The sequence below is a fragment of the Rhipicephalus microplus genome, chromosome 1 (assembly GCF_043290135.1).
Source record: "Rhipicephalus microplus isolate Deutch F79 chromosome 1, USDA_Rmic, whole genome shotgun sequence".
Taxonomy (NCBI): Eukaryota; Metazoa; Arthropoda; class Arachnida; order Ixodida; family Ixodidae; genus Rhipicephalus; species Rhipicephalus microplus.
In genome coordinates, this window is record NC_134700.1 from 302689402 (window position 1) to 302713203 (window position 23802).

The window sequence follows — 23802 nt, forward strand, 5'->3', positions numbered from 1 at the left end:
CTGTCTGCAATGCCTTGTTAATAGCCGTCATGGACCATTCATCGTCACTTGCATTGCAGCGAGCATCTCTGGGGGTCTGCACTGAATGTTCTTCGGTGGTCAGTTTTTCCAGTGTTGCAGCCTGTCTGCATTTTCTTGCGAAGATAACTCCGACGGGCTGCTTTGCTGTACCGCTGAGGTTAATTTCGTGTCAGTAGAGTTTGTGGTGATAGCAGCTTGTCTGGTCCGACTGATGAACATTCTGCGGGCCAACATTAGCTTTGTCGCAGCGGTCAACCTCGGCCACGAAGAGACATCGCGTCAGCTGTCAAATATGAATCAGGAAGCCGGCATTGGCTGAGTTGCACAGAAAGTGGGGCACACAGCATACCAAGAGGAAGATGCCGGAGCAGCATTCGAGTAGCCAACCGGGTTGCCATGTTTCCTGTGTGTACGTTTTCCACACGTTTCTTGCGAATGCAGGGCTGCTTCTTGCTGTACTTGAGGTTAAGTTTTCTGCTTTTATGATAGGTGAATGCTCTAGAAGCTGAGGAAGTGGCTCCAGCGGGTCGGCGAGCATGGCAGTGGATGCAATGGGTTCTTCCAATGCCAGTACTGGAGGCATGCCAAGCACGACAGTAGCCGGAATCTGCGCGTATCCTTGTGACAGCGAATCTGGGGAGCAACGTAAAGGCCCCTGGATCACTTCAATTCTTGACTTCCTCTCAAACGAGACTCCTTCTGTATCGGATGCTTCGGTGCCAAGCTCCACACTTTGGCGTTACAGATAACCTGCTCTATTGCAGCAGCTACAACTCGATTGGCCGAAAGTGGCTGCTTGTTATTCCTCGGCAACTTCGCTCCAATATCTGCGCTCCAATATCTGCGCCACAATTCACGATAATCCACAATGCGAAAACGTTGGTGTCTTAAAGACATACAGACGCCTGCACCTTCGGTACTACCAGTGTGGTAGGTACCGTTTGGTTCGCCAGTACATCCGGCTGGGTTCTACGAGCCAACGACGAAAGACGCCACCTCAGCATATCGCTGGCACGTTACAACCGCGACCATGTCGAGCCTGACCTTTTGAGTGAGTGGTAATTGACTTATACGGTCCGCTTCCTTACACTCCGAGCGGCAACCGCTAGGTTATAGTGGCCATCGATCACTTGACGCGGTATGCTGAAACATCAGTATTAATTTCTAACACAAACGATGTTGCCAGCTTCATACTCCTAAGTCTCATTTTAAAACAAGTAGCGCCTCGAGAATTACTCAGCGACCGCGGCCTTGTTTTTCTATCTGACGTCATTACAGCTTCGCTAAAGCAGTGTCGCATCGTACTCCACGCTACCACGGCACATCATCCCCAAACTAATGGGATAATGGAGCATTTCAGACACACCCTTGTCGATATGTAGTCCATGTACGCTTCATCTGACTACATTAACTGGGATTGCCCCGCCACGGTGGTATAGGGGCGGAGGTACTCGGCTGCTGACGCGCAGGTCGCGGGATCAAATCCCGGCTGTGGCGGCTGAATTTCCGATGGAGGCGGTAATGTTGTAGGCCCGTGTGCTCAGATTTGGGTGCACGTTAAAGAACCCCAGGTGGTCGAAATTTCCGGAGCCCTCCACTACGGCGTGTCTCATAATCGTATGGTGGCTTTGGGAGGTTAAACCCTACAAATCAATCAATACATCAACTGGGTCAACATACTGCCTTTCGTCACGTACGCATACAACACGATAACACAAAGCACCACTGGACACTCTCTTTTTTTCTTTATGTACATGAACCTTCTTCCACAATGGACACAATCCTTCCGTACCGGCCTGACTTTTCCGAGTTCACAACCGTTTCTAGGGCAGCCGCATATCCCGAACAATGTCGCCAGCTTGCTCGTTCATGCACGTCGCACGACCAAAGTCGTCCGAAACATCATCACGATGAATCGACTTTGACATACTTTGACCCCGGCAGATTGTTATGGTTGTGGATTACATCTACTCCCGCGGGACTCTCTCACAAGCTATCTTCGAAGTACTGCGGCCCTTATCAGGTTCTGCAACAAACGTCTGCTGTCAATCACTTCGTGGAGCCACTCAAAGCGTTTTCCGACAAGCGTCGCCGCGGCCAGGAAATTTTGCACGTGTCCAGGCTCAAGAAGTGCTACGAACCCCCTGTGTGCTCTAGCCCTTTAGTCGCCAGGATGGCTCTTATTGCCCGGGAGTGATTGTAATGGAGGTAGTGGACATGGTGCTTTAGTAATGAAAATAGTGTACATGCGGCTTTGCCAAGAGGGAAGAGGAGGACAACAATGAGAGATCGCTATCTTTGGAGCTGAACTAGTAGCCACTATTTTAGCACTTTGAAAACTTCCTACGACCCAAACCAGTGCAATCATCCTAACAGATTCACTTTCGGTGTGTGGAGCTCTGACAACCTCAGCACAATCTCGTGCCCTAGCATTGTTCCGCACATTAGCACCGCCGCATTTACAACTCCTGAAATAAGAATGGGTCCCAAGTCACTGCGAGTTACAATTAAAGAATTGGCTGATGCTTTGGCGCGAGCATCACTTGATGGACCAATAATTTCAATACTTCCAGAGTTAGAATACTTAGCAGGGGTTAGATATTGCAAATTCGCTATTTTTACAGATAGTTGGAAAATATCACATGTGGGAATCGAGAGTACCCCCCTACCAGGTGCCTCATTCCCCAGCTGCCGCGCGCGCGCCGACTGCGTAGCCCGGGCGCGTATATTCACCGGCATTCGCCAAGATGGCTGCCAATGCGCCTCTTGGTCTGGGCGAGTCAAGCTTCGGCTCCGACGTCGCGGCAGATGCTCTCAGGCCTCCACGAGGGGTTGAGGCGCTGCTTAGCAGGCGGCTTCTCGTTCGTGCGTTTGACTTCGGCCCTTGTGCGGGAGTCGTCGCGCCCTAGGCAAGCGTACTTGCTCAGTCTTGCAGAGTTCCTTATACGGCCTGCAAGCCCGTGAGTGTCGCACTGTGCTGCATCATGGGTTAAAAAAACCCGTTCTTGTTTTCCTGCCTCGTGTGTGGTTTCTGCGCCGTGTCGGAGAAAACGACGAACCCGGCCGCAGCGTCGTCGCACGCAGCGGCAGTGGAGGACGTCGCATCCCTACACGGTTGCGCATAATAGGTAAGCCTACTGCAAACCTATCTCCTCATAACTGGCGCCCAACTTGGTTTCGGCATGGCTTCAGAGCAGACCCCTTCGAGGCGCTCGTTCCTGCTCGATTCTGTGGCGACGGACTTGATCTCGTTCGAGGCGGACGGCAGCAACAGCACGGAGTACGGCCCTCTCAGCGACCCTTTGCTTTCGTTCACCGGGAGATCCCTTTTTTAGGGCCCCCTACAGTGATGCCAGTCGCTTGAACGAGGACCACAGTCCTAGCTAATCCAGTAACGGGCTGTATCAGCTGTTCGAGACTCACGCGCTTACGGGCCCGTCCCCGGCGCAGTCTCCGCTCGCTGGCCTTTCCCCGTCAGCAGCATGGTTGACAGCTCAAATCGCCGCACCCAGTCCTTCCTACCGGGGGCACTCAGGTGTTGGTGGGAACGCGCTTACTGACCCGTCGTGGTCGCGAGCGCAAAGGGTTGACTATGTCGTTCGCGAGCCTCCTCGCTTAACCGACAACGTCGCCGCGTTCACTGACGCTCGCTGGCCTGAGACTCGCGTAGGCGACGCTTTCGACGGGCGTTGGCCACCGTGCTCCGCTGTCGACTCGTTTGGCAGTCGCGTGAGGCCTCAAGCACCAGTCGGAGCGCAAACCCTACCCTCCTCCACGCCGTGTACTGGCCCTTTTCGGTCGGACGCGCATTTTGGGGAACAGGGGCGTGCACCTGTTACAGCCGTGCCCGCCTCGGAGCAATCACCGCTGCACGCAACTGCGGCGCAGCTCCTAAGCGTTCTGCTAGAAGCAGTGCGCTTGCAGCCTTGTGCTTTAAAGGGAGAACCCGAGTCCCCTCAGTCAAGCGTTCAGAGTAGCTTAAGGGTACCTCTGCCTGAGTACAGCGGTTATTCGGACCGCATCAGTGCCACAGAGTACCTCGAGGCGCTGCACCGCTATCAGCAGGCTGAGCGACAGCGTTATGCTAGCCTATGTTTTGCCCGTGTCGCTGACAGCCCAAGCGGTGAGGTGGTACCGGCTTGTCGGCCACCAAGCTCGCTCGATGGAGAAGTTTAGGGCGCTCTTCCGTAGCGAATTCCTTCCTCCTGAATACGAGCGCCGCATCCGTCGCGAGTTAGAGCTTCGCACACAGCATCTTGACGAATCTCTTCTCGAGTACGTTCGGGCTTTGCAGGAGCTCTACCTCCTTGCCGATCCTATGGCATCAAACGCCCAGAAGGTGGAGCGAGCCATACGTCAGGCTCATCCAATCTTAAAAGCGCCCGTTATCGTGACCTAAACGAGCTGGCATCCGATGCAAAGCGTATTCAGGGCGACATTCTGACGGCGCGAGCTTATCGCCCGCCGCCACCGCCGTCCGCATCTCTCGAGCCTCGTTGCGCGTGGGCTGGGCGTGACTCGTCACACTGGGGTTCCCCGAACCACAAGGCGGCCTCCGCCGCGAGAGACCGAGACGCGCTCGACGTGTCGGACCGTGCTCTGGACCCGTACTCGTACGCCCGGGCGGCCACCGTTGCCTGGCAGCGTGAACAAGAACGGAAACCCCGTGCTCCAGTACACGAAAGGATATCCGATCGTGGAGCCCCCACTGCGGCTAGCGAACGGACACCTCGTAGCTCTAAAGGATCGCCAAAATCCCCCCTTCTGTTGGAGGAAAAGGCATTGTCTGCTTTCGTTGCCGTGACTGTGGTCAAACCGCGCTTGAGTGCAACGCGCCCTAACCAACACAAGGGCCTGCTCGCCAGTCGGGAAACGAGGTGAGCCGTCGGTGAGCTCCCCCTTGCTGGCGGCTGCAGCAGTAAGAGAGAACGGGGGTGTAACACAACCCCTGGCACCGATGGCGTTTCGCGCTGGACATGACATTCCAGCCACGCTGGCGCCGTTTATCGCCCTTACGATTGCTGGTCGAGAGTTTACGGTGTTGCTGGATAGCGGGGCTTCTATCTCGCTGTTCGGCGAAGAGGTTAGGGCTCATTTGCGCAACCGCTCTGTCCGCATTCGAGCTTGCGACACTCCCTTCCACCTCGCCAGCGGTACCGACACTTCGTGCGGCGCTGCGCGGTTGGTTGTACGTTGGGGGAATCGCGCACGCCGACAGCACTTTGTGTAACTAGCAAGGACGACGATACAGCATGATGGCAGGAACAAGAAGTGATATCGGTTTATTCAGTCACTGATTATATAGGCACATGATAGCGCGCCGTGAGTATCTGCGCATGTCCGATGCGCAGTCGTGATGCAAATAGCCTTGCCGGATACATTCTTTCCGTTAACAATGAAATTACATACCCACCGAAACGGTGGTAAGTACATGGCATTTCAAAAAATGATATCATACATTTGGTTAAAGTCCTTGTCATAATGAAGACGCTGTGGTGGCTTCACGGTTCGAGTCGACCTTCTCAAAGCTGGCTTCGGTGGTGAAGTTGACTGACGCACCACAGGTGGCGAAGGGTCGCCCGACGTCGGAACTTCGCGACGTCGGCCATTGGCTGGCGAGGTTGAAGTTGCCACTGTCGGATGGCCACCAACGTTGTTGTCCGATGAGCTGGTATCAATGTCGTCGTCGCTTTCCTCGATGAACCGTTCGCCAGTTTGAAGTAGGTGACGACGGTTGCGCCTTAACAGCTTTTGGTCCTCCGTTTTGACAAGGTAGGATCTTGGATATGGCGAACCCACCACTTGAGCTTTCCGGGACCATGCAGCGTCTCTGAGCCTCACGACGTCACCCTTCTGCAGAGGAGGCAAAGGTCTTCGTCCTTGGGCCTGGCTGTGCTTTTTGACGTCGGTTGCGGTCACCGTACTAAAGTCCGGGAGGTTGGCGCGAAGGCGCCTTCCTTGCAGTAGTTCACCAGGGGATCGCCCGTCCTCCAGTGGTGTAGAGCGGTAGGCCAGCAGGCCCAGCCAGAAGTCGTCGCCCGAATCTGCAGTTTTTTTTTAAATGCGCTTCACAACCTGCACACCTTTTTCCGCAAGCCCGTTTGACTGTGGATAATGAGGGCTTGAAGTGACGTGCGTGAAGTCGTATCTCCTTGAAAGCAAAAAAAATTCATGGCTGGAAAATTGTGGGCCGTTATCAGTGCATACCTCGACGGGCACGCCAAATCTGGCAAAGATAGCGCTCAGTGCTGCGATGGTTGATTGCGCCGACATGTCAGGTAGTTTCTGAACTTCCGGAAAGTTTTATAAGGCGTCAAAGACAACGATGTACGAGTCCCCCGCAAACGAAAAAATATCAGCTCCAACTCTATATATGCCATGCACAACCTGGCACGGACCGCACATGAAGCGGTTCCTTGGGCTGTTTGTAAGCATACTTGCGGCATGTAGGACAAAGTTGCACTATGGAAGCAATCTCAGCGTTAAGCCCCGGCCAAAACACGAGGCGTCTGGCCCTTTCTTTGCATTTTTGCATGCCAAGGTGACCTGCATGGATTTTTTCAAGCATAGTTTTTCGCACGCTTTTCGGAATAGCAACCTTCGACGCCTTTAAAAGTATTTCGTTGACAAATGAGAGTTCTTGCTCAAAAGGCTTTAGTTCACCTTGTACTGGAAGCCCCGCCGACAAACTTGCGATCACCGACTGTAGGTAGCGGTCACGAGCCGTTGCCGCTTGCAGTTCTTTCTGCGTTGCTTCTGTGACACGGTAACCTAGAAGCTGGATTGCGTGAACTTCCACGTCGGTAGTAGCACCAGCGTCGTCTTGGTTGTCAGCAGTTGACCGGGACAACATGTCAGCAAGAACAAGGTGCTTCCCAGGAATATACTGCAAAACAAAATCATATTTGAACAACCTCAAAAAGAACCGTTGAAGGCGAGGTGGCATGTCACTAATTTCCTTTTGAGCAATTGACAAGAGTGGCTTGTGGTCCGTTTCAATTGTGACTTTCTGGCCGTAGACGAACTGGTGAAATTTTTCGCATCCAAAGCAAATTCCAAGGTTCTTCTTTTCTATCTGTGCGTACAGTTTTTCTGCCTTAGTCAGTACTCGAGATGCGTAAGCTACAGGCCGCCACTCGTTATTGTGACGTTGCAGAAGGGCAGCACCGACGCCGTCCTTCGATGCATCGCAAGATAACCTTGTTTCCCGTTGTGGGTCAAATATTGCGAGCACGGGAGCGGTGGTCAGAATTTGCGTGACGCTTTTCCACTTTTTGGCGTGGTTATCTGTCCACTCAAACTCAGAACTGGCCTTGATAAGAGTTCTTAACAGGGCCGTTCTTTCAGATAGCTGCGGCACGAACTTTCCAAAGTAGTTCAACACACCCAGCATACGTTGAACATCGGCCTTGCATGTTGGCACTGGCATTTGAACCAAACCTTTTACGAGCCCTGGATTTGGGGATATGCCGTTCGCACTTATAATATCATCCAGAAACCGTAGCTCTTTTACGCCAAACTTGCACTTGTGCAGATTAAACGTTAATCCAGCTATTTCAGCAGTTTTGAGGACTGCAACCAGGCGCCCATCATGCTCTTCCTTCGTTGAGCCCCAGAGCAGGATATCATCTATATATATGAGCACGCCTGGCAGACCGTCAAATATCTGACAAAGTGCCTGCTGAAACATCTCGGGTGCAGATGAGATGCCAAAGGGTAGCCTTAGAAAACGGTATCTGCCAAAAGGCGACGAGAACGTACAGATTTTTGATGTTGTCTTGTCTAAGGGCACCTGATGAAAGCCGGCGTTTGCATCCAAACAGCTAAAATAAGTAGCACCGGTTAGCCGTGCCTCCAAGTCCTCGCGTCTGGGTAAAGGGAAATGCTGCCTCTTGATATACTTGTTCACGCTTCTGGGGTCCATGCAAACCCTTAGAGCACCGTCTTTTTTTTTTACCAGTAGCAGAGGGCTTACCCAGTCGGTTGGCTCATTTTCTTTGACGATGATGCCCCCCCCCCCCCCCCCCCCCGGATCATTCGCTGTAGTTCCTTCTTCAGAGGTTCCTGAAGTGCAAGTGGAACCCGGCGAGCAGGCTGAACGACCGGAACCGCGTCTGGATCCAGGACCATTCTGTACTGCGTTTTCAAGCAGCCGAGCCCTTGGAACAGGTGCCTGAAATCTTTCAAAAGTTCATACTCAGACGAGGCATTGACAGCGTCCACCGTACGTCGAACCAATCCAAGCGCTTCACTGGCATCTAGGTCAAGGATGGCTTGGTGCCCATTCTTTACGACGAAGAATTTCACGCTTATCTTGGTGGTTCCGACAGACACTTTCTGTGACGTTGTTCCATAGCTTGAAATAACGCCCCCGTTGTAGGCGCGCAACACTGACCCGGTAGGTTGCAACGCTTCTTTGGATCCAAGCTTACGGTACGTTGTAAATGGAAGTAAGCTTGTCCGCGAACCGGTGTCCACTTTGAACGTCACTTCTCTGCCATTTACTCGAGCCTCGATTGTCCAGTCTTTCTTGTGCCAATTTTCGGAGCCGATTTCGAGAATCTCAAAGTCATTCTCAACGAGATTAGCTACTTCGCTAACAGCGGTAGACTTCTGGCAACAACTTGCAAAGTGGTTGTATTTGCGGCAAGAATGACATAATTTACCATACGCGGGGCATTGCTTAGGTTTATGTTTGCGGTTGCACTTCCTGCAGCAAATATCTTGATTATCGTGACTCTGCTTTTTTTTTCCGCTGCTGCCGTTTTTTCGTCACCGTTTCGCCACTTGAAACTGCGTCAATGCTGTCTTCTGTCCTATTCCAAAGTAGGCTCCTTAGTGCCGCTGCTTCTGCCGCGTTACCCATTTCCTCGGCTTTTAGTAGCGTCAGGCCTCTCTCGGCAAGCATTCTTTCACGCAGCTTTGGGTCGTTCGTACCAAACACAATTTGGTCTCTAATCAGTGAATCTTGCTGATCCCCAAAGTTGCACTGTGTCGCCTGCTTCTTTAAGTACCGCACAAACTTCTCAAAAGGTTCTTTCTCCGCCTGGCTTCGTGTATGAAAAGCATATCTTTTGTGAATTTTATTGCTCACCTCGGAGAAGTAGGCGTCGAACTTCCGCACGACCGTGTCGTAAGATTCCTTGCTTTCTCCGGGGCCGTACTGAAAGTTGTTGAAGATGTCGAGCACTTCGTCTCCCGCGAAGCTCAGCAAGAGCGCCATTTTCGAGGAGTCACTTCTCGGGGACTTCTCGGCTGCCGTTGCTTGCAGAAAAAGCTCGAATCTTTGCTTGAAGCGCTTCCAATTTTCAGACAAGTTGCCCGATAGGCGCAATGGCTCCGGCGGCTTCAGTAGGTCCATGGCGATTCCGCGCCGTTGCTGCCGTGCTTCGGTCTGCGGTGGCCACTTCTGACACCATGTAACTAGCAAGGACGACGATACAGCATGATGGCCAGAACAAGAAGTGATATCGGTTTATTCAGTCACTGATTATATAGGCGCACGATAGCGCGCCGTGAGTATCTGCGCATGTCCGATGCGCAGTCGCGATGCAAATAGCCTTGCCAAATACACTTTGTGCATCCCCCTAGTCTTTCTGTGCCTGTGATTCTCAGTCGCGACTTTCTCGCAAGCACGGGTATCGTGATTGACGTCGCAAGCGGAGGTTACAGGTACGGCCCTTCCGGCGCCCTACGGCCTTTCGCTGCACTTCCTGTGGTCTCGGCTGCCAGTAAGTCGCCGGACGCCACGCGGAAGAAGGAGGAAAGGAGACCAAGCATTGCCCTCGCGGCCCGCCTCTCCCCCTCCGACGCCAAGACTGGTCCTTTGGCCGGCGCTGCGGAAAATGGTCCGTGCGTACAGCTTTCCCTCGAGCATAATGCTGCCGCGGTGACCGAGGTCTCTGCTATGCCGGTGACCCCCCCGCTAAGCAGCAACTCAAATGGCTCGCTGCCGCCTTTGCCGGACAGCTTGTCGAAACGCGAGAAAGCACGCCTGTCGTCGCTGTTGACACGTTTCAGCGATACGTTCACGGAACGCCCAGGTTGCACTTCTCTGGTGAAGCACCGAATTGACACAGGTGACGCACAACCGTGGAAATGCAATCCTCACCCCGTTAGTACGGCAAAGAGGAAAGCAATTGACGAGGCTCTGGATGTGTTGATTGAGACCGGAGTTGTCCAACGCTCAAACAGTCCTTGGGGTTCACCGGTGGTAATGGTCCCCAAAAGAGACGGCTCTCATCGACTGTGTGGACTACCGCCGGCTGAACGAGGTTACGAGGAAGGATGCTTATCCTATGCCTAAAGTTGACTCGATCGTGGCTGCTCTAGGCGGTGCTTGCTACTTCAGCACCTTGGATGCTAGCCGCGGTTACCTACAGGTTCAGATGGAGCAGGCTGACACGGAGAAAGCTGCGTTCACCTCTCACAGGGCTTTGTACGAGTTTACCCGCATGCCGTTTGGCTGTTCTGGAGCTGCAGCTATGTTCCAGAGAATGATAGACCACGTTCTAGGGGACGCTAAATGGCAACACGCCATGGCATACCTTGACGACATCGTCATCTTTTCTCGAACATTCGAGGAACACCTTCACCACTTGGAGGATGTCCTTGGGAGGTTGCGTGCCGCCGGGTTGACTTTGAAACCGAAGAAAGCTCAAGCAGCTGAGACTTGCATCTCACTATTAGGCTTTACCATTCAGAGCGGTCATGCTCTGCCTTGGAGGAGAAGGTACGTGCCATTGTGGAGTACCCGTCGCCGGCAAACATTCAGGGCCTAAGGCGCTTTTTCGGCATGGCGAACTACTATCGACAGTTCATCCCAAACTGTGCGGCCCTCCAAGCGCCCTTGACTTCACTCTTGAAAAAGTCAGCACGATGGAGCTGGGGGCCAGAACAAGAGCGAGCCTTCAAGGCGCTTTCTGAAGCTCTAGTGGCCACAGCCGAGTTAAAGCTGCCCGACCTGAACAGGGAGTTCATTTTCCAAGCGGTCGCGAGCGACCTGGGTCTCGGCACGGTACTGCTTCAGCAGCACGACGGCGTCCTCCGGCCAGTCGCCTTTGCGAGCCGGTCACTTAACGGCGCCGAGCGTAACTATAGCGTCACAGAAAGGGAATGTCTCGCTATAGTTTTTGCTCTCCGGAAGTTCGACTGCCATGTCGATGGCGTGCCATTCGTGGTGGAAACGGACCACATGGCACTCACCTGGCTTAAGCGCTTGCGCGAGCCCTTGGGCCGCCTCGCGCACTGGGCGTTGACCTTGAAGCGGTACAACTTTGTTGTGCGCTACCGGAAAGGGAGTTCGAACGTCGTGGCTGACGCTTTGTCGCGTTCCCCCGTTTTGGCGTCCGGCACTTGTGTCCGCCACTCCTGAGAGCAGTCGCATCAAGTAGACCCCAGGCCCTCTGGCTCCAAAGGGCGGAAAGGCGCGAACCCCGATGGCAAAGTGACTTTCGAGTAGACAGCCTCGGAAGAGGACGCACACCTGGTAGACCCTGTCACGTCCGCCGGTATCGTCTTTAGCAAAGAGGAGTTGCTCAAGGCACAGCAGGACAATCCGTTTTGTCAACACATCGTTGACGAGCTCAAAGAGCTGAGCTCCCAAGCGGAGCGTGGCGGTTAAGCCGCCGGGCACGAACAGACCGCTGGTATTGCTGTCGGCGCCGAGTGCCGTACGCAGGCTGGTATTGCTGCGGGCATGTTGGACTCGTACCTGCCTGATGCTGACGGCGTTATCCTGCGCTACGTCCCATCTGAAGAAGCTCCCCAGGAGTCTTTCAAGGTGGTGATACCTCGCAGTCTAAAAAAAGCCACCCTAGGTTATTTCCACGACTCGCGGTTGGCCGGACACTCGAGTGGCCTTAAGACTTTTCAAAAGCTGTGCCGCTCCGCTACCTGGCCTGGCATGAAGCGCGACGCCCTTCACTACGCCCGCTCATCCCGCGTGTGCCAATGCGTGAAGCCTCACTTGGGGCAAGCCTCCCGGGCCAATGCAGCCGATCGACAGCCAACAACCTTGGCAGGTCGCGGCCTGTGACATTATGGGACCTTGGCGCGTTCCAACTGCAAAAGCGCGAGCTGGTCAGAAGGCTCAATACCAGTTGCATCAAAATGTTCGTTACGATGTCGGTGATCTCGTCCTCAGGCGCAATTACGTCTTGAGTGACGCCGCCAAAGGCATCACGGTCTCCCTTTTGGCCAAGTGGTTGGGCCCATACCGAGTGCAGACCAAAGTGTCGCCTCTGGTATACAAGCTGGCTGACTCCCAAGGGAGACCAGTTGGCACTCCAGTTAACGTCTCTGACCTCAAACCTTTCGTTGTCCGCAGCAACGACTTCGGGGAGGGGGAGGCGGTCACCGAACTGCAGGGAAACCGGGATAAGGCTGTTTCCAAACCACGCCACCGGTACAACCTGCGAAAACGCACTTAGGCTGATTAAACGCACTTAGGCTGATTTTCGCCCCCGGCATGTAGTGGGACGTTATCCCTTCCATGTGAGGGAGCGGAGGTTTATAGCTGCTGTGCGAGAGCCCATCCAGCAGCAACAGTAACGGCTACCTGGCGAGCTTTCTCCCTGGGAACACCACTACACGCGCTGCGCGCGGAATATCCACGTGATTCCTAGCGCTCCTGGCTGCTCGAGAGAGAAAAGCCCTTTTCCCGGTGGCTCACTCTCTCACTGAGTATCTTCCGCGTAGTCGGCGGGAGAAGGGAAGCATGCGCCCTATTGGCTTACCCAACCTTCAATCCGACGGAGTAGGCTCTCTTTATTGGGCCAGCCTGTCGCGCCTCCGGGACGCACCTTCAGTTGTGTTTCGGCTTTTCACCGACACCCCAGCTTTCATGAGGTCCTCCTCGATGGCCCGTTCCTCCAAGAAGAAGCCCGGGAGACCAGCCGCGCGGTCGGTCGTTCCGCAGGCACTGGCCGCGTCCATGCCGCCTCTGTCGAATGCTCCCCCGGCCCCGGCTAAGAAGACACCGCCTCGTCGTGAAGTCGCTACAGGGACGTTCCAACAAGGCACTGAGGCCCCGGTCGCCTTTGTGTCGACTCGTCGCTGGTCCAAGCAACGCAAAGTCTGGGTGGGGCTAGACCCCGAGTCCGTCCCGCGTCTTTTCTGTGGACGCACCCTTTCGGACCTGCTCGACGCTTCCGGAGGTGCCTCGATGCCGCCTGTTCCTGAGGCCTCTTACTGCGACGCTTGTGGTGTCCTGCTGGTGCACGAGGCTATCCACCTCCGTTCGCGGGTTCACCGAGCGAAGTCTGGCGGTGCCCCTGCGGTCCTGTCCACTCAGGCAGTGCCGCCTGGCTCGAGCCTTCAACCTGCCCTGTCGACCGCCTCCGTTCAGGCGGTTGTGGCGGCGCTCGTCAAGGACTCTTCATTCAAGTCGGCCATCGCTGCTGTGGTGTCCGCCGCCCTCCCGTGGCCCCAGGTTCCTGCTGAGATGCCGCCGAACAAAGACACCAGGAACCCCAACGATCTCGTGGACGGCAGTGAGCTGGACCTCAGTTTTTTGGTGTCGGTGGATGCTTTTATTACGGCATCTTTAGGGCGGCCTCGGTCTTAGCAGGGGGGGGATGTGGGAATCGAGAGCGCCCCCTACCAGGCACCTCGTTCCCCAGCTGCCGCGCACGCGCCGACTGCGTAGCCCGGGCGCACATATTCACCGGCATTCGCCAAGAGGCCAGGGCGCCTCTTGGTCTGGGCGAGTCAAGCTTCGGCTCAGTCCCGTGCTGGCATGTCCGGGCATGCTACGCTGCACGGGCCTACGTCACAACGCAGCGCCATTTCCCTTAGGGCGTGCATGACATCCTCCTTTCCTACGAGCTATGTTGCGCCCAACGATTTGCTCGTTGCGGCAGATGCTCTCAGGCCTCCACGAGGGGTTGACGCGCTGCTTAGCAGGCAACTTCTCGTTCGTGCGTTCGACTTCGGCCCTTGTGCGGGAGTCGTCGCGCCCTAGGCAAGCGTACTTGCTCGGTCTTGCGGAGTTCCCTACACGGCCTGCAAGCCCGTGAGTGTTGCACTGTGCTGCATCTTGGGTTAAAAAACCCGTTCTTGTTTTCCTGCCTCGTGCGTGCTTTCTGCACCGTGTCAGAGAAAACAACAAACCCGGCCGCAGCGTCGACGCACGCAGCGGCAGTGGAGGACGTCGCATCCCTACAGGGTTGCGCATAGTAGGTAAGCCTAGTGCAAATTTATCTCCACACACACAATTGACAGATTATCAGCACCTAAAACTTCCATGGGAACCTCTGTCGAGTCAGTCTAAAGAACTTGAAGTTATCATCTCCAGATTCCGGTGCCATGCCCCCCCTTCATTAAATTTTTATTTACACAGAGCTCGTGTGACACTCTTACGCCCTTTGTCCGTTTTGCGAAGAATCGAAAACTGTTAAACATTATTTTATATCGTGTCGTAAGTACGCAGTAATTAAAAAAAGACTTCTAGCTATTTCGTTTGTGAAGCTAGGTTTAAGTTCAACCACAGAAAGTGTTGTTAATTTTGGTGCCTCCATTTTGGGAAATCGCCGTAGAGGTGTAGTATTGGATGTGGTGTGTAATTTCATTCAAGCCACTAAACGTATTTCAACATAATGCCCACTTTAGCAAATACTAAAAAAAAGAGCCAGGAAGTAATTTTTGAAATGTGAATAAATATGAGACATACATCCTGAATTAATCGTGTTAGAAAACTCAGCTGTCTTGTCGGCTCCTAAAATCAAGGTATAGTTATTATATCAGTAATTAATTTCTTGTTTTTTTCTGACTCTTTGAATCTTGAATCTTTTTTTTATGATGACTTCCTTCTTCTCCATCTTTTTTTTTTTGTAAGCAGTGGTGCAGTTACTGTCCTTAGGATGCTATGTTTTCTTGGCCAATCCCCCAGAGTGGGTATGTGCCATGGATTCCAGGCTACAAACAAGCAAAGCTACCCACGCTGTTAGTTGGCCCTTGCGGTATTAAAACCTGTGTCCAGTTGTCGCGACTCCTGCCTTCATCACACCCTCATTTAAATTGCAAAATTAAGAGGCTTGTGTACTGTGCGATGTCAGTGCACGTTAAAGAACACCAGGCAGTCGAAATTTCATAAACCCTTCACTATGTCGCTTCTCATAATCACTTCGTGGTTTTGGGATTTAACACCCCAGTTATTGTTAATATTATTATTATAATTATCATCATCATCTGTATGGAGGCAGGCAAATTGGTATAAGGTAGTGTAGGCAGACCCTTGAAGTGCAATCTAATTTGGATTAGGAAATTTTGTAGCACGCAGTGATGTGATAGCTGCGCCAATTGCGCCGAACTGCGCCGAAAGGCGAATCCTGCGCCAGCCTGCGCCAGCCTGGTCAAATATGAGCAATCTGCGCCGAGTCTGCGCCAGAAGTTGCCATTTGCACTGCCAGTTCTGAAACCGAAACTGGAGCCATTCGTGAACTGCCATGGTTGCTGGCAGGCTCGCCACGAGAGCAGCCTTGCTCGCTAGGAGGCGCTTGTGATAGTAGTGAGTCACTACTAGTGACGCAGAGACGCTCAACCGCTGAAGCCTCCATGGCCGCATGGCCGCATGCAACATCGGAAATGGCGGGTTGCCGTTCGAAAGCTTCGAAAGGTAAGCAAAGCGACTTGCGTTGTTCTATTTGTTTGTGAAGTTTCGGCTGGTGCCTCGCAGCAGTCTTGAACCCCCCCCCCCCCTTCCGAGACTCAGTTTATTCCGTGCAGTGCGCCTCGCAGCTACCGTGGTAGCGACCGTCCGTATCGCGGCCCGAAGAGACGGGCATCGTGATGCATGTACTGCTCGTGAAGCGCGTCAACGAAATTAGGCGGCGTGAATTCATGGCTGTTAAACTGAAATTTCTAAAATAGCGCATGCGCAGCAAGGTTCCGCGAAGCCCCCACAACAGCTTATCGCTATCAACTTTGCCTGCGTCGAAAGCGCGCGCAAATATCAGTGCCCGGCTGCGACTGCGATTTTGCCCCGCAGAGATAGTGCTTGCGGCCGTACTTAGGTTTTGCGTTTTGCGCTAAAAACCTTGGCCGATAATTGATATCTTATTACCCTACGTAACCCTTATTGTGCACGAAACTAACCTTATAATTTCTGCAAGCGAGCCGAGCCGATCGCACACGCATATGCATTTACAAGCTCCGTGGTAGCGGCGTCGCCGAGGAGCACGACCGAAGCGTGGAACGCTAAAATACGGAGCGCTAGTGTTGAGTCGTATGTGCTTCACGGACCTTACTGAGTTTATAACACTCCATTGACCGACGTGTTTGTATCGGCGTAGTGTGACAATGCGGTCTAGCAACTCGGCAGTTGGCCGATGGTTTTGTTGTTCCACCTTTTTCCACGTTGTATTTTTTATCCTATTAATAGATTTGTTAATAATAAATTGTGGGCTCATAATACAGTACCATCTTGCGATAACGCTACCCTCATGCTAGTAATGTACCTTGTTTATCATGCAGGTCGCAACACCAAGTTCAACAAGGATATCCTTGAGGCCACAGATCCAAATGGCGACGTCATCTCTGTTTGGTGTCGTCAGATGTCCGAAGACAGTGGCTTTTGCACAATGTGTAACCAAACTATCTCGTGCAAACAGCATGGGGTGTCAGCCATTATGAGACATGCAACCAACAAGAGGCACATTGAAGCTACTAGACAACATCGTGATGCTTCTGGCCTACTAAAAAGACAGTCAACCATCCAGTCATGCTTGGACTTCACACCAAAAATGGTGATCTCGCCATCGGACCTAGTAACACAAGCAGAGACCATTTTTGTTGTCGGAATGACACTCAAAGGGGTGCCATACTCATGGGCGGACACTGCCACAATGCTCTACCCTAAAATGTTTCCAGACTCGGAGGTTGCGAAAAAGTTCTCATGTAAAAGAAGTAAGGCTTCCTACATTGTGTCGGATGGCCTTGGCCCTCACTTTAAACAACTTGTAGTTGACGAGTTAAACAGACCAGATACTTTCTACAGCATCGCCATAGATGAGACGCCAATCCCGGAGCAGCGATGCCAACAGATGGATGTTGTAGTGCGATACTACTCGTCAGTTGCAAAAAGAGTTCTTGTAGAACATCTGGACTCGTGTCGACTGGGTTCATGCACTGCGGACATTCTTGTAGGGGAAGTTAAAAGGGCAATCCAGGACCTGCCACAAAATAATCTTATTTGTGTGTTTAGCGACGGACCCAACGTCATGAAGAGTTTTAAGGCAAAGATGAAGGAAGTGAACCCGCACATTTTGGATGTGGGTGACTGCTGCCTTCATAAGGTTCATAACTCCTTTGGGCGAGGCCTGGATGCCTTCGGATCAGATGTGGAAGCAGCCGTCGTCGACGCATACTACTTCCTGAAATCATCTGCGGTTCGCAGTTCTTCCCTGAAGGCACATCAAGAAGCTCCGGGGTTACCAGAGAATGTTTTCCTTCGGCATTTGAATTCGAGGTGGCTCACTCTTGGTCCAGCTGTGGGCCGCTTCATTGAGCAGTTTGACGCCATCAAAAACGTTGTGCTGTCTAGTTCATCATGCCGCTCAGGTGGAAAAATGCGGGCACGTTTGGCTGAAGCCTTTTCCGACAAGGCATTTTATGCTAAACTCTTGTTTGTAAATAATGCTTTTGACCTTTTTAAGGATTTTTTGACGTTGTTTCAAGGTACAGAGACGTTAGTGCATTGTCTATTTGGCGAAATGGTGGCGCTTGTCCACAAACTTTGTGGCCGTTTCATGAAAGCGGAATCGTACAACCCGAAAACTGGGAAGGATCTGCTACTCCTGCAGCCTAGTTCATCCGTGAACTGGAAGTCAAAGGTGGAAGTAGGAGAAGACACTGAAGCTGCCATGGCCAGCTGGGAGGCAGCTGAAAAAAGGGCATTTAGGTTGGGTGCGAGGAGTTTTTACATTAAATGCACCGAGTATCTGCTGTCACGGCTGCCACTAGACAACACTAATCTGGAAAGCCTTCGTTGCCTTCATCCCGACGCTCAAGGCAGAGAGACTTCCGCCTGTGATTTGAGGTTGCTCGCTGCTAGACTCCCACAAGTAATCGAGGCTAGCAAAATTTCAGCCCTCATGGACGAGTTTACCCTTTTTCAGCTCGAGCCAATAGAAACCTTTTCCCTGAGTGTGGATCAACACTGGCAGAAAGTTTTTGAGCTGAAAAAGGCTGACGGATCAGCAAAATACCCTCTGCTATGCAAGGTAATCAAGGCATTGCTGTGTATTCCGCACGGTAATGCAGACCTGGAACGGGGCTTCAGTGAGAACCGCCGCATGCTCCTCGAAAGGGCCCGCTTGACAATTCATAATGTTAACGGCATTCGGCAGATTCTTTCACATGCAAAACGGTTTGGTGGAGACCCAAGCAAGTTTGTGGTCACTCCTACTATTATCAAGGCTGTCCAGGGGTCTTCCAAAAGGTACAGAGAGCGAATTGCTGCAGAAGAGTCGGTAGCTAAGCGAAGGTGTACTGACTCAAGTAAATCATCTGAAAAGGATGATGCTGAACAGGCTGTACAAGCTGAAGTGGAAACAGCAAAAAAAATGATCTGCAATGCTGAGCTTCTGATTGGGCGGGGAGTGAAGTCCAAGGACTTTGGTGACATTGAAAGTGGGCATTCACTTCTAGCAGAAGGCAAAAGCAGGCTTGCATCAGCATTGGCAAAACTCACCTGTGCCAAGAAAAGGTCTGCAACTTAGTTACCTGAGGCAGCAAATTTTGTTTTGTAGGTGACTTTGCAGCATTGCTCTCGGGGATTTCTAAACTGGTGTTTAAGCTTCTCAAATGAGAGGGCGTGTGTAGGTTTTTCTTGGAATTTTTTATTGCCATGCATAATTTGTAGTTTGTGCTTCATATCTTTGTCATTTGTCCAGTGTGCTGTGGTTTGCGTATGCATAATTTGTAGTTTGGGCTTCATATCTTTGTCATTTGTCCAGTGTGCTCTGGTTTGCGTATGTAACATTAAATCAAGGTTTTATTCTTTGTGCAAATGGTCATCACTTGCCGTAGCACTATGCGATACCGTACGCGTACGCCTGCTCCAAAACCATGCTGACCTGCTCCAAAACATGATTTTAGCTGCTCCAGAAGCTGCTCCAAAGTGGCTTGGGCCAATCACATCACTGAGCACGAAACATACCCTGCAGGATCTCTGAAGCAGTATGTTAAAGTCTATAATTTCTTGATATTCGCACTATATGAGTTATTTAGGGGCGAAGCTCCGAAAGTTGTAGGTCTGCGCATTTCTTGTGTCTCGTTTTGGTACGTGACCGCCTCGTTCTATGACTCACTCAGTAGGTGCGGACAGACAGATAGAGGGGCGGGTCGACGGACGGGGGGGGGGACGGATGGATCGAAAGGAAGATGAAAGAACAGAGGATTCACGGTTTACCAATTAAACCCTTCGAAGCTTCGCCCTACTCATCATCATTCACTCCGTGGATATGCTGTGAAATTTGGTCTCAGAATTTTTGTTGAAGCTACTCTTATTACATTAGGCATTTTCCAGCCTCCACTGAGCCTACTTTGTTGGTTCTTGTGCACTTTTTCTAAAGGTAAATGACCGTGTTCTGTCTATCGCATGTTTACTGATTTTAAAGTTGATGAGCTTGCAGGTAAACTGTTATCCCTCTTGTAAAAGAATGTTGTCTGACTTACTTATTCATGGCACATTCATCCTGTCTCGCGGAACTGTCATTGCCATAGTGGATTCATGCAGTGGCACCTTTCTTCTTCAGGACGTAAGCCAGGAATTACGTGAACGCATAGAGTGGAGTCGGCAGCAGGCACTGGAGCGCCGCCGTTTGCGGCTAGCACAGCAAGCGCAGCTGTCCAGAGATATGGATACGGAGGTGGCAGACCTAATGTTGGCTCCAGAAGGCGTCGTAAAGAGTGATCAGAAAACTACTATGCCAGAAGACGTCCAATGTCGTCACCCTGAGGAGTGTAAAAACTGTGACACCACAACGGTGGATATCACATCTTCTCTTTCAACCATAGAGGAGCAGGCTGATTTTGAATGAAGAAACAGCACTGGAACGGGGTGGAAACGAGAAAGCACAAACACGGCGCTCACCAACAACCATGTTCTGTTGCTTTTGAACATTGATATATGCAGAAAAATACAACGAATAAACATATTGAATAATCGCTGAGGCATGCCGACTGACACATTCAAGATATACTTCATTTCTTTCACATGCATGTGTGTTGAAGCAAAGAGAATGGCTCAAGAACCTGAGTTATGCATGAGCAAACCATCGGTTGCCCTCCTAGATAAGGAGCTTCAATTTCTGGCAAATGGCGCATGCATGTGATTCATCTGATATTCTGCTTGTGCTTCGCATATATGAAGTCTGACGTTTTTTTAAATGCTACTTTCCTTTCTTTCATTCTTGTTTTTTCCTGGTTGTCATATATATATGCAATGCGGGATGAATAAACCTTCAGTTGATGGTCTGCACTTGTCCTTGTATTTTTCCCGTCCATGTTTTCCACCGCGTAGTACACTTAGATCCTGTAGTAAAGCCAGGTGGTTCTTTTTTCTATAAGTCAAACACAAATGTACAAGCACCATTTTATGACGTCTCTTGATGCATGGAAGGTTCTTTTTTTATTGCAGCTGGTTTGATTGCTAGTGACCAATTGTAGTCGGACACTCTCACGTCATCGGGATCATTTCGTTAATGTGCCACTCGTGGCGCACATCGTGTGGTACATTTCGCTAATTTCTCGTAAGTAGGGCACTGCTGTTAACAGTAATGTCGTTCTAGACGTCATATATTGAGCTTTCACTCTGACATGATTTGTTATTTGCCCTTTGTGTCTCTTCAAACACCAACAAAACTATCTTTCCCACTGTTATATCAACAGGTTTCTGCCGTGCAACACTTGGCGACAACTTTTCTTGACAGCACTGGGGAAGCTACAGAACTGAAGTGCATGCCTACTACCGTGTCAAAACATTGTATATACTTCAGTTTACTGATATTTTAGGGGCGAAGCTCCTTAGAGCGTGGGTCTGTACATTCCATGGGCTTCGTTGTTGGTGATTTACGTAGCCACTGGCGGCACATACCCGGTCTAGAGCGGGTATGGTACTTGTATGTGGAACTATACTCTGTTCCAGACGTTCCGTGCAGCACTGTGGAAACTACAGGCCTTCTCAATCAGTCAGGAGGGCGAGCACATATAAATTTATCCTTCCGTGCCTTGTGACGTGCTAGTAACGTGCGCTGCAGCCTTTCGTGCTAGTGACGTGCGCTGCAGCGAAAGCGGCAAGAGCGTCTCGGGACATTGTGCAACTGCACTGTGAGATGAGCTGTAATTGTGAAAGCGGTTAAATATTCTCCTTGGCACCGTAAAAGCACGCGTCTTCGAGATACTTGCACGCAGACATTTGACGGATAGGGTTCAGTGGCTCTTGTTTCGGTGAAAAGCGCCGCACTATCCAAATTGAATATGAAAGCACCACGCTTCATCAGATTTCATATACGCATGCCTATGGGCATGCGAAGTGCCGCTTGCAATCGATACAAAATGATTGCTCTATTTCCGGTGCCTCGCCGTGCTTATCGTGCCTTGCCATGCTTATTGTGCTCTGCTGCCCACTTGTACAGCGCACGCTCGCTGACGTTGGTGAACGCAGCTGTTCTCTTAATGAGAGAGCTCATGCTTGCATTTCTGCTGCTCTCCTTATGCAGTGTCCCGAACACATTTAGAGCCAACTGCTTCGCCTCTTGCCCTAAAAGCTTTACCGGGAACGATATCGCACAGGTGAACCAGGCGCCGCCATTTTGACAGGAGTGACCAAATCTGCCACAGCAGACTAATCACAACCCAAGACTGGGCGCTTCGCGGCGCTGTGGGGGCTCGGGCTATGCAGACTACTCATAAAAGTTTAGAGAGTGTTGTACCATTCCTTCGTACTTTATAAGCGAAAACATAACACATACGAGCCACAACAGCGTTATTTCTTTTGTCATTTACATGTTATAACACATACAAGCAAGAACTCTTTCTTCAGTATTATGGAGCCACAAAAATTGTTTTCTACAGAAAATTTGACAAAATCGTTATACAATTAAATCACAGCTACAGCACGCAGACAAGCGTTGAAGTAAAAATCCGAAGAAACCGCTTGCAAAAATCACGAGGACAAACAACGGGCTACGAATACAGGGCACTGCATCTCGCTTCGCAACAACATGCGTTCGAGGGTTGTGTAGCCTTGGTTCTGCTGTACAGAACTTCTGGAACAGAGTGTAGGTGGCGGTACTGGTAATGTACCACGTACGGCAGGAGGAGCTGATGGTATATGGGGTTGTGGAGACACATCTTTGGGACATGGAGCAACCACCCTGCAATCCGGACTACGTATGGGAATATTGCAATAGAACAGAAGGCAGCAAAAAGGGGGGTGGAATTGGTGCATTTATTCATAAGAGCATTGGTTGGCAAAGAGTTGAGCAGGGATGCATGGAATATTTATGGTTAAGAGGGAAAGTAGCTGGGCAGATGACACTCCTTTGTTTGGTGTACTTGTGGACGGGAGCAAAGGCCAGAGAGGAAAACCAGGCAATGGTGGAGTGTATATCAAAGGACGTTGAGGAATTAGGAGGAGAGTGCGAGATAATTATTCTAGGAGATATGAATGCGCCCATAGAAGGTATAGATGGGTATACTGACTTAACAGGCGAAATGATCATGGATATATGTGAAAGGCATGATTTGATCATTTGCAACAGTACCGAGAAGTGTGAAGGGCAAATAACATGGGAGGTAGGAAGGCTGCAGTCAACGATAGATTACGAACTGATGTCGCATAGGATTTATGATAAGCTCAGGGAAATGCGCATAGATGAAGGTGGCTCCAGAAGTCTGGGTAGTGATCACAAACGTATCAAGCTAAGTTTTGGAAGAGCAGCGAAAGTGGGAAGGAGACAAGATGAGCAACTACAGGAAAATTTTCATTTAGAAAGGCAAATAGAAATTGCTACTAAACCAATTGAGAAAGTAATCAATGAGGATAATACAACTGTGTGGACATACACAAATCTAATTAGACTGTTTGGGCTAGAGCTTGCTAAGGCATGTGATAAGTCACCCTGGAAAAGAAGACACAAGAGTTGGTGGTATGAGGAAGTTAAGAGAGCCATAGCAAAACGTCGGGAAGCCTTTAGGCAACAAAGACATGCTAAGCAACGGGGTGAACCGACAGATGATGTTGAAAGAAAATGGGAAATCTTTCTAAGCTCTAGAAGGGAAGCATCTCTCCTGATCAATGAAAAAATTAGAAGAAAGGGTGCTCAGTGGCTGGCTGAAGTACATAAAAAGGACAGAAAGGCAGCTGCGAACTTTTGGAACGATCTAAACTCCCTAAGAAATGAAACAAACCTAGAGCAGAGGTTTATAACTACAGCTGAAGGTGCTAGGCTAGAAGGGGACGAAGCTATTGAATATATAACAAGAGTGACAGAAAAATTTCAACAAAGAAGTGCCTTATGCACCACAATAAACAGGGATGGATCAAGTGGCACAATGGCTCCATTTTCACGAGAGTGGGAAAGGGCTGAAAAGAGGGTTCCCAGTAGTACATCAACAGGCCCAGATGGCACTCCAATTATGCTGATGAAGACATTGGGTCCGAAGTGTAAACAGACTTTGAGAGAGGCAGTGAGCAAAACAATAATCAATGGTGGCGTCCCTTATGGATGGAAACTTAGCAGGATGAGCATGATATATAAAAAAAGGGGGGACAAA

At 51.0% G+C, this 23802-nt stretch overlaps 1 protein-coding gene across 4 annotated transcripts in view; it reads left to right on the forward strand.

The window, feature by feature from the left end:
- Positions 1 to 20499, forward strand: part of LOC119159480 (protein TIPIN homolog) — a 56882-nt gene extending 36383 nt beyond the window's left edge. For 3 of the 4 annotated variants that reach the window (XM_037412251.2, XM_037412252.2, XM_037412250.2), the window contains one exon: positions 19779 to 20499. In XM_037412251.2, the coding sequence (XP_037268148.1) occupies positions 19779 to 20063 (285 nt within the window). In that variant the 3' untranslated portion in view covers positions 20064 to 20499. Of the gene's footprint in view, positions 1 to 19759 lie in introns of all 4 variants that reach the window. The other variant, XM_075865802.1, reaches the window with a different exon arrangement.
- Positions 20500 to 23802: the final 3303 nt, after the last annotated feature.